This window comes from Berghia stephanieae, chromosome 5, assembly GCF_034508935.2.
Source record: "Berghia stephanieae isolate SIO BIC M18660-M18661 chromosome 5, UCSD_Bste_1.3, whole genome shotgun sequence".
Classification (NCBI taxonomy): Eukaryota; Metazoa; Mollusca; class Gastropoda; order Nudibranchia; family Aeolidiidae; genus Berghia; species Berghia stephanieae.
In genome coordinates, this window is record NC_088364.1 from 5,496,963 (window position 1) to 5,506,962 (window position 10,000).

The 10,000-nt window shown below is 34.6% G+C and overlaps 1 protein-coding gene across 1 annotated transcript in view; it reads right to left on the minus strand.

Annotated features, from left to right (window-relative positions):
• The window catches only part of LOC144972282 (uncharacterized), a 4,815-nt gene extending 1,429 nt beyond the window's left edge, over positions 1-3,386 (minus strand). The window contains exons 1-2 of the mRNA XM_078913369.1: positions 3,230-3,386; positions 1-1,595 (exon numbers count right to left, since the gene is read on the minus strand). The exon at positions 1-1,595 is cut by the window's left edge and continues 1,429 nt beyond it. Of these exons, the coding sequence (XP_078769495.1) occupies positions 1-1,595; positions 3,230-3,306 (1,672 nt within the window). The 5' untranslated portion in view covers positions 3,307-3,386. The remainder of the gene's footprint in view (positions 1,596-3,229) is intronic.
• Between the last annotated feature and the right edge of the window lie 6,614 nt (positions 3,387-10,000).

Here is a 10,000-nt window from a genome sequence, read left to right on the forward strand (position 1 = left end):
ACATTTCACTGGATGGGTCAAACACTTCTACTTTCATTTTCATACGACTGTTCAAAAATTCAGAATCGCTCTTCACTTCTCCTGAAACATTCCTCTCGACAAATTTAAGACAATTCTTTTCCTTCAGATCAAGAAGAACGCAAACTAATGCGTTCATTATATTGGGAATAGACGTCTTGGCAAAAGGTATGACGTCAAATAGATTCTCTATCTTGCCTTTAGCCATGGAATTTAGAGCTACCTTATATGCAGCCTGTCCGTTGTCATAGAAACCGTCATAAACAAATACTAGATAAGAAGAAAAGTCATTCCCTTTTGTGCATGATTTATATGTGGCGAGCAGGTTTGCGATGTCATCTGTGACGTCAAGGACGAAACGTCTTGGCTGGCAAGATGCCTCAGCGTAGAGTGAGCCGTAACTCTGCTTCAACTCCTCTGGAGATACTTCAGATGTTGGCAAAATAACACGAAAATATTCTAACTTATCATTAATTAAATTACTTTGTCCATTAGAAGACGTTTTACTAGACACAAATTTCTGCTCTGCATCAGATTTGTCCTCCTTTCCGTCACTATCAACAAATACAATGTGGGATTTCTCATCTTCACAAATAGATACACGTGTTGATTTTTTCTTTGATTTTTTCTGGACAGAATCTTTCTTCAAAACGCACAAGTCTTTTGCCTTCTTTGCTTGGGATATCAGTGTGTCCATAGCAAATTCTAACGTACTCAGATCAGGATGTTGGTAATAGTATGTGATCAGGTCATCAGTTTCATCGGTCTTTACGTCATCGTTATTCTCACAGTCATCCCACATTTTGTTGACGTCATCATCAATCTCATCACAATTTAGACGCTCCAATTCTCTCGAAGTGAATCGTCTTCTATGGGTTGCCGTGACTTTTTTCTGTGTTTTCACGTTAGATTTGACCTCCAGCTCTCCCGTTTTGCCCTCAACCACTGACACGTCTGTGTATTTGCGGTTATAGGTCAATGAACAGCTACGAGGGCAAGGATAAAACACTTCTAGGCGATATTCTGGCTTCTCCTTTGCAGATTCAGCTCCAGTTGTTTCCTCTGTTGCTTTTGGTACAGGTCTGGACGTGACTCCGTCCGCAGTGAATACCTGTACAACATTGTTACTTTTCAGTTTTCCTTTCTTCGTCAAACGAGAATTAGGAAAAACTTTCAATCTTTTCAATTCTTCAGCTCGATTCCTCCTCCTCTCCCTCTTGGACTGAACGTCCGAGGCAGAGTCCAAGGAAAATGAAAAATATTTGTTATTCTTTGGGGCGATGTTAGACATTCTAGCGTTGTTGCTCACGAGACTAACGCAGTTTGCCCGTCTTTTCAATTTGTGTTTCTCCAGCATCGACACAACTGCCCCTTTGTTGAAGTCTCCTGCCTTGATCATATGACCAATCATGGCGGGAAGACGCCATCTTTGATGTTTGTTGAGAGACAGCAGCACGTCGGTCTTGGATAAAGTGTCGCTGACTAGCTCGTTCTCGTCGGAGCTATCACGGATGAGTCGAGTGAGGTCTCGTTTTCCAAGGCTTGTGTGGCCCAGTAGGCAGGCATGGCGACCGTACCTGGTGACAAGCAGAAAAAATAAATAAATAAATAAATAAATAAATGAAAGATAAATTTTCAAATCCCACGTCTATTTATAAAGTTTTCAAGATCCATAAAGCCTCCGAAAACGGAGTTTATCCCGGTTTATGTGGTGTTAAAAGAACTGGGGAAAATGTTAGCTATCCCTTGGATATGACACTAGTCAATAGTTAAGTGCTTTCCTCCACATCAAATAGTCTCAGCTACCCAATGACTACTTGGTTAACAGAAGAGTCAGAAAAAGACTCGACTGCAACCATCGGAATATGGCGATCCCAATTGTCATGTATACTTTACTAACTGAACCATCGGAAGAAAATATATTGGTTTTTATTATTATTAAATTTGGTCATTCACCACTATTGACAAATTGACTTTATATTCTATTACAACTTTAATTAATCTAGTGCTCCATGATAATAATAATGATAATATAATAATAATAATAATAATAATAATAATAATAATAATAATAATAATAATAAATAATTCATAAAGATAATAATAATAATAATGATGATAATAATAATAATAATGATAATAATAATAATAATAATAATAATAATGATAAATAATAATAATAATAATAATAATAATAATAATAATAATAATAATAATAATAATAATAATAATAATAATAATAATAATAATAATAATATAATAATAATAATAATAATAATAATAATAATAATAATAATAATAATAATAATAATAATAATAATTAATAATAATAATAATATAATAATAATAATAATAAGCATATTTCTACAGCGCCTTTCGTCGAAACCTCAACATTTGTCATACAGGATACGTGTTGCCTTTTGTAATAAATAATTTTAAAAAAAGCTCATTATAATCAATCCGACCCGTGATCACGCTCACTGTCGCTTGACATTCGTGAAAGTGGAGAATTGGTAATCATTCGGCTATCGACAACATGAGGAGGAGGAGGTAGAAGAGAAGAAGAAGAAGAAGAAGAAGAAGAAGAAGAAGAAGAAGAAGAAGAAGAAGAAGAAGAAGAAGAAGAAGAAGACGAAGAAGAAGAAGAGAGAAGAAGAAGAAGAAGAAGAAGAAGAAGAAGAAGAAGAAGAAGAAGAAGAAGAAGAAGAAGAAGAAGAAGAGAAGAAGAAAGAAGAAGAAGAAGAAGAAGAAGAAGAAGAAGAAGAAGAAGAGAAGAAGAAGAAGAAGAAGAAGAAGAATGAAGAAGAAGATGAAGAAGAAGATGAAGAAGAAGAAGAAGAAGAAGAAGAAGAAGAAGAAGAAGAAGAAGAAGAAGAAAGAAGAAGAAGAAGAAGAAAGAAGAAGAAGAAGAAGAAAGAAGAAGGGAGTTAGAGAGAAGAGGAGATGAAGAAGTATGGAAAAGGAACAGCGAAGGGAGAAGAAGAGGAAAGCAGCAGAAGGAGAAGAAGAAATATGGATATAGAGAGGAAGGAGGAGAGGAAGAGGAGGAGGGGAGAAAGAGGAAGAGGAAGAGAAAGATGAGAAAGAAGAGGAAAGAGTCGGAGAAGAGGAGGCTGAAGAGGACAGAAGCAAATACATTTACTCTTTAAAACTAAACATAATATATTGTAAGAGAGTCAGATTTATAACTATAATAAAGAACTTTTCATACCTTTTAGTAGAATTTGAATTCAACCCTCTTAGAGTATTGCCGGAGCGAACTCCGCCTTTGCTGACTTTAAAAACCATTTTGTCGTCTCTAAAACGCTGCAGGTGATTCGAGTTTCCTCTGATCTCTGTTCAAATTATTTCACTTTTATATACACATTGGTTTTCAAACGATGGTGCAACTTCTTCCAGTGTATACAAGTTAAAAATAGAACTATGCGGTTATCTTATTATTTGAGTATTTCGATTGGCTGGGACTACCGGCGGGAATGTGTCAGGCACTAAAAATAGCAATTATATCACAGGCTTTTCCTCAGTTAATTCCCTTGTCAATGAATCGATCTCTCCTGGCTTCGCGGAAGCATTTGAAATACTTTTTTTTCCTCCGGTAACGGTTTGTTTATTTGTTTGTTTGTATGTTTGTTTATTTTCTCGCCATGGTTAATGTCCTATAAAATATCAGTTTTTGTCGAAGAAGCGGTCGTATTTTTTCATGCGGATATTTCGTTTTGTTTGTTTGTCTTCCTTCTCCAACCACCACATCTTCCGTCACTATCTACTACTACACCCACCATCACCACTTCAATACTACCACAACTACTACAACCACCACCACTGCATCATTATCATTACGACTACTACTACACCATCACTACCACCACTATTACAACCACCACCACCACATCATCATCACGACCACTACAACTGCAACAACCAGCCACACATCATCATCACTACTACAACCACCACACCATCATCCACTTCACATTCACCCTCACACTACTACCATACTCACCACACCACACACCTAACAACCACCACCATCATCATCACACCACTCTACTACCACACAACCACCACACACCACAACATCCACTACCACTACTACCACAACCACCAGCACCAATCATTATCACTACCACTACTACTACAACCACCACAACCACATCGTCATCACTATCACTACTACTGAAACCACCACCACCATACCATCACCATTACAACTATTACTACAACCACCACCACCACATCATCATCACTACCACTACTACTACAACCACCACCACATCATCATCACTATCACTACTACTACAACTACAACAACCACCATCGCACCATCATCAATACCACTATTACTACAATCACCAACACCACATCATCCTCACTACCACCAGTACCACAATCACTACCATTGGGTTTTGGAGCTTTACTTCATTTGAAATAAAGAAACTTCGGAATTGTATTTGGCATTGTGTTTATATATCATAATATAATTCTAATCAGTTATCTATTTAGAACTAGATACTATACAATATGTATGCCAAATACCATCCCAATTCCCTTTTCTTGTGTGCAGGAATTCCTCTTTCGGCATTGAAATTCCTACGAGTAGTGTCTGAAATTCCTGTGAGTCAAATTTTAAGTTGGCGTCTCTTTGCTATGATGATGCAGTGAGTGTGAGAGAGTCATCACTACACACATAAACAACAGAAACAATTTAAAAACATGACTATTACACGCAACCACTCACACATGATGCTATACTATTTATCATTTTCTCAATATAGAACAGGCACAGGACACGACAAACAAGAGCTTGACTCTCTCTACACTTCGCATTGATGTTTGTCGTCTGACAAGTTCAACTCTCGGTCGACCTGTCAATATTCCTTTTTGCCTAGGACGTAATCATTAATAGAATGTTGTGTCGTTTTGACCGTGAAGAAAACCTTAAGAAGTCACATTTATATATTTTAGAGACATCGTTTTGAATAATTTCGAGTTAAAGGAGCGAGCAGGAAGTTATTTTCTTAGATTTCATGAACGGCCGATCAGCGCTTGTTTACTATAGTAACGCAATTCCCAGCCCATGTATTAATGGCGGATTGTTTTCTCATCGAGGCCGCTGGTTGGCTAACCAATAAGAGTACCGTACGGTTTCCATTGGGTAAATTCCTTGTCTTTCTGTCTTTCTTTATTTCTCTCTTTCTTTCGCGCTTGTTCTCTCTCTCTCTCTCTCTCTCTCTCTCTCTCTCTCTCTCTATCTATCTATCTATCTATCTATTTATCTATCTATCTCTCCCTCTCTCTCTCTCTATCTCTCTCCCTCCCTCTCTCTCTCTCTCTTTCTCTCTCTCTCACTCACTCTCTCCCCCCTCTCTCTCTCTCTCACTCCCTCTCTCTCTCTCTCTCTCTCTCTCTCTCTCTCTCTATCTCTCTTCTCTTTTCTTCTCTTTTATCATTATCATTTTATGATGTTATCTATTCTTTTCTTTTATTTTTCTTAATTTTTGAAGGTCATGTTTGTTTGTGAGGGGGGGGGGTTGTGGGGGGTTTTGTTGGGGGGGGGGGATTTGTTTTGTTTTTACTTTGTTTTTTATTTGTTTGTTGTTTCTTTCGGTTTTGTAGTTTCTTTGTTTTGTTTGTTTTTTTGTTTCCTTGTTTATTGTTTTTGTTACATTTTTTTTGGCGGGGGGGGGGGGGAGGGGTTCGATTTCCGTCTTTGTTTTTGTTCTGTTTTGTTTTCTTTGTTTGTTTTTGTTTTTTTTTTGTGTTTTTTTTTTGTGGTTTTTTATTTTATTTTTTATTTAGGGATTGTCTATGGAAACTGTATTTGCTGAGTTTTGTGACAATACTGATTGTTTTCTTGATGTTTATCCCGGTTTCTGTCATGTGAGAGAGGAAGGAATTAACAATCAATTGCTAGACTTTGGATCATTCTTTAGTGTGTCGAAAAGTTGGGGGGGGGGGGGGTTATGCTTGTTGTTTGTTTATGTATTTGTTGTTTTTTTATTTGTTTTGGTTTTTTTTGGAAGGGGGGGGGGTGGGTTTTTTGTTGTTTTTTTGTTGTTTTATTATTTTTTTTTTGGGGGGGGGGGGGTTGTTTCTATTTCGTTTTCTGTGGGTTTATGTTTTGCTTTTTTGTTTTGTTTTGTTTTTGTTTTTGTTTTTTTTTTTAATTGTTCTTTGGGGGGGGGTGTTGGTTGATATTATATTTTTTGTTTTCTGTGTTTTTTCGATTTATTTTTGTTGTGTTTGTTTTGTTTGTTTGTTTTTGTTTTTTTTTTTTTGTTTTATTGGGGGGGGGGAGTTGTTGTTTTTTTGTTTTATTTGGGGGGGGGAGTTGTTGTTTTTTTGTTTATTTGGGGGGGGGGGGAGTTGTTGTTTTTTTGTTTTTATTTGGGGGGGGGAGTTGTTGTTTTTTTGTTTTATTTGGGGGGGGGGGGAGTTGTTGTTTTTTGTTTTATTTGGGGGGGGGGAGTTTTGTTTTTTTTGTTTTATTTGGGGGGGGGGAGTTGTTGTTTTTTTGTTTTATTTGGGGGGGGGGGAGTTGTTGTTTTTTTGTTTTATTTGGGGGGGGGGAGTTGGTTTTTTTGTTTTATTTGGGGGGGGGGGTTGTTGTTTTTTTGTTTATTTGGGGGGGGGGGGTTGTTGTTTTTTTGTTTTATTTGGGGGGGGGGGAGTTGTTGTTTTTTTGTTTTATTTGGGGGGGGGGAGTTGTTGTTTTTTTGTTTTATTTGGGGGGGGGAGTTGTTGTTTTTTTGTTTTATTTGGGGGGGGGGAGTTGTTGTTTTTTTGTTTTATTTGGGGGGGGGGGAGTTGTTGTTTTTTTTGTTTTATTTGGGGGGGGGGAGTTGTTGTTTTTTGTTTTATTGGGGGGGGGGGGAGTTGTTGTTTTTTTGTTTTATTTGGGGGGGGGGGAGTTGTTGTTTTTTTTGTTTTATTTGGGGGGGGAGTTGTTGTTTTTTTGTTTTATTTGGGGGGGGGAGTTGTTGTTTTTTTGTTTTATTTGGGGGGGGGGAGTTGTTGTTTTTTTGTTTTATTTGGGGGGGGGGAGTTGTTGTTTTTTTGTTTATTTGGGGGGGGGATTTGTGTTGTTTTTTGTTTTATTTGGGGGGGGGGAGTTGTTGTTTTTTTGTTTTATTTGGGGGGGGGGGAGTTGTTGTTTTTTTTGTTTTATTTGGGGGGGGGGAGTTGTTGTTTTTTTGTTTTATTTGGGGGGGGGGAGTTGTTGTTTTTTTGTTTTATTTGGGGGGGGGGGAGTTGTTGTTTTTTTGTTTTATTTGGGGGGGGGGGAGTTGTTGTTTTTTTGTTTTATTTGGGGGGGGGAGTTGTTGTTTTTTTGTTTTATTGGGGGGGGGGGGAGTGGGTTGTTTTTTTGTTTTATTGGGGGGGGGAGTTGTTGTTTTTTTTGTTTTATTTGGGGGGGGGGGGTGAGTTGTTGTTTTTTGTTTTATTTGGGGGGGGGGGGTTGTTGTTTTTTTGTTTTTTTTGGGGGGGGGGAGTTGTTGTTTTTTTTTGTTTTATTTGGGGGGGGGGGGGAGTTGTTGTTTTTTTGTTTTTGTGGGGGGGGGAGTTGTTGTTTTTTTGTTTTATTTGGGGGGGGAGTTGTTGTTTTTTTGTTTTATTTGGGGGGGGGGAGTTGTTGTTTTTTTGTTTTATTTGGGGGGGGGAGTTGTTGTTTTTTTTGTTTTATTTGGGGGGGGGGGGTGTTGTGTTTTTTGTTTTATTTGGGGGGGGGGGTGTTGTTTTTTTTTGTTTATTTGGGGGGGGGGAGTTGTTGTTTTTTTGTTTATTTGGGGGGGGGGAGTTGTTGTTTTTTTGTTTTATTTGGGGGGGGGATGTTGTTTTTTTGTTTGGTTTTTTTTTTGTTATTTTGCTTTTTGTTTGTTCGGTTAGGTTTTTTTTTTGTTTTTTTTTGGGTCGCCTAAGAATGTCAATAAATCCAGGGGTTCGAACCCAAGAGTTCATTTTCCCATGAGCAGAGTGCTTTACCGATTGAGTGCTCACGCCTGTACTTGGGATAACAGCAATGAGACCGTAGAATAAAAATAAACTTAAAGCGTTTTTCACGCTCTAGCTCTCCACATTGCACTTCACAGTATTTCACTACCTAATGCCTTAAGCAGGGCACATGAAACAGAATTTTTAATTTCATTCAGTACAAATCGGCCATACGGCACCTTTATTAACCATTTAAAGGCTGGACTCTGGGAAGACACATCTTTGAAAATTTGGCAAGAAAACGTTTCAATCAGTTGCTATGATTCTGGCGACCTAAACGACACATCTTGGCAACATTCTAAAACCTGGAAATTCAATGAAAAACCTCTCCTTCCCAGGTTTGAGAGATTTTGACAAGATGGGGGTCATTTAAATCGATCGATATTTGAAGGACGAGTTTTCTGGCCAAATTTTTGAATAACCGTCTTTCTGGAGTTCGGCAGTTTACTGGTAAAAAGACTTGGCACTCGTACAACAGCAGTCATTCACTGTACAACCAGGAAATCATACATACGCCAAGCAGATGAGACGATTTGGGTAAAGTGTTGACCAAGGACGAAAACGCCAAGGTCATTCATATCCGAGTCAAGTCAAGTCATATATATTATTACCCACCGGCTCAAAACGGTATTATGTGTATCAGGGTGAACCAGGTGCTATAAAGTTTTACAGTGAAAAGGACCAGATATGTAAAGCTTGTAGTTTCCATCACTTGAATAAAATATAGATGTCTTCAATTTCTTTTTTTAATGCAATAAGTTAAACTGAAGATGTTTGTGGTCTTTTTGTTTGTCTGTTTCGTTTCGTTTTGTTTTTGTTTTGTTTTGTTTGTTTGTTTGTTTTGTTTTGTTTTTGTTTTTTGTTTTTTTGTTTTTTTTGTATTTTGTTTGTTTGTTTGTTTGTTTTTTTATTGTGTTTGTTTTTTAGTTTGGGGGGTTGTTTATTTGTTTGTGTTCTTGTTTTGCTCTTTTTGTTTGATTGTTTCTTATTTTGTTCTTGTTTCGTTTGTTTTTGTTGTTGTTGTTTGTTCTTTTGTTTGTTTGTTTGTTTGTTTGTTTGTTTATATATTCTACATATATATAAAATTAATATATATATATATATATATTATATATATATAATATGTATATATATATTATAATTATCATTAATATTATTAATATTATTAATATTATTATTATTATTAATTATTATTATTATTATATTATTATTATTATTATTAATATTATTATTATTATTATTATTATCTTTGTTATTATTATTATTATTATTATTATTATTATTATTATTATATTATTATTATTATTATTATATTATTATTAATTATTTATTATTAATATTATTATTATTATTATTATTATTATTATTATTTATATTATTATTATTATATTATTATTATTATTATTATTATCATTATCATTATCATTATTATTATCATTATCATTAATTATTATTATTATTATTATTATCATTATTATTATTATTATTATCATGATTTTTATTAATTATTTATTAATATTAATTTTATTATTATTAATATTATTATTTATTATTATCATTATTATTATTATTATTATCATTATCATTATTATTATTATTATTATTATTATTATTATTATTATTATTATTAAAATTATTATTATTATTATTATTATTATTATTATTATTATTATTATTATTATTATTATTATTTATTATTATTATTATTATTATTTTTATTATTATTATTATTATTATTATTATTATTATTATTATTATTATTATTATTATTATTATTAAGAATTATAATAATAATAATAATAATATTAACAAAATGAATATAACATACCGTCTTGAAACAGTGTTATGTTCAATTGAACCAGATACCAGAAAGTTAATAAAATGATCAGAAATTTAGAATTTTAATTTTCTTTTTTTAGTCAGTTAGTCAGATGGTATGTGATCCCTCGTCTTAGAACTTTGTTATGTCCGAATCTAGATGCCCATATTT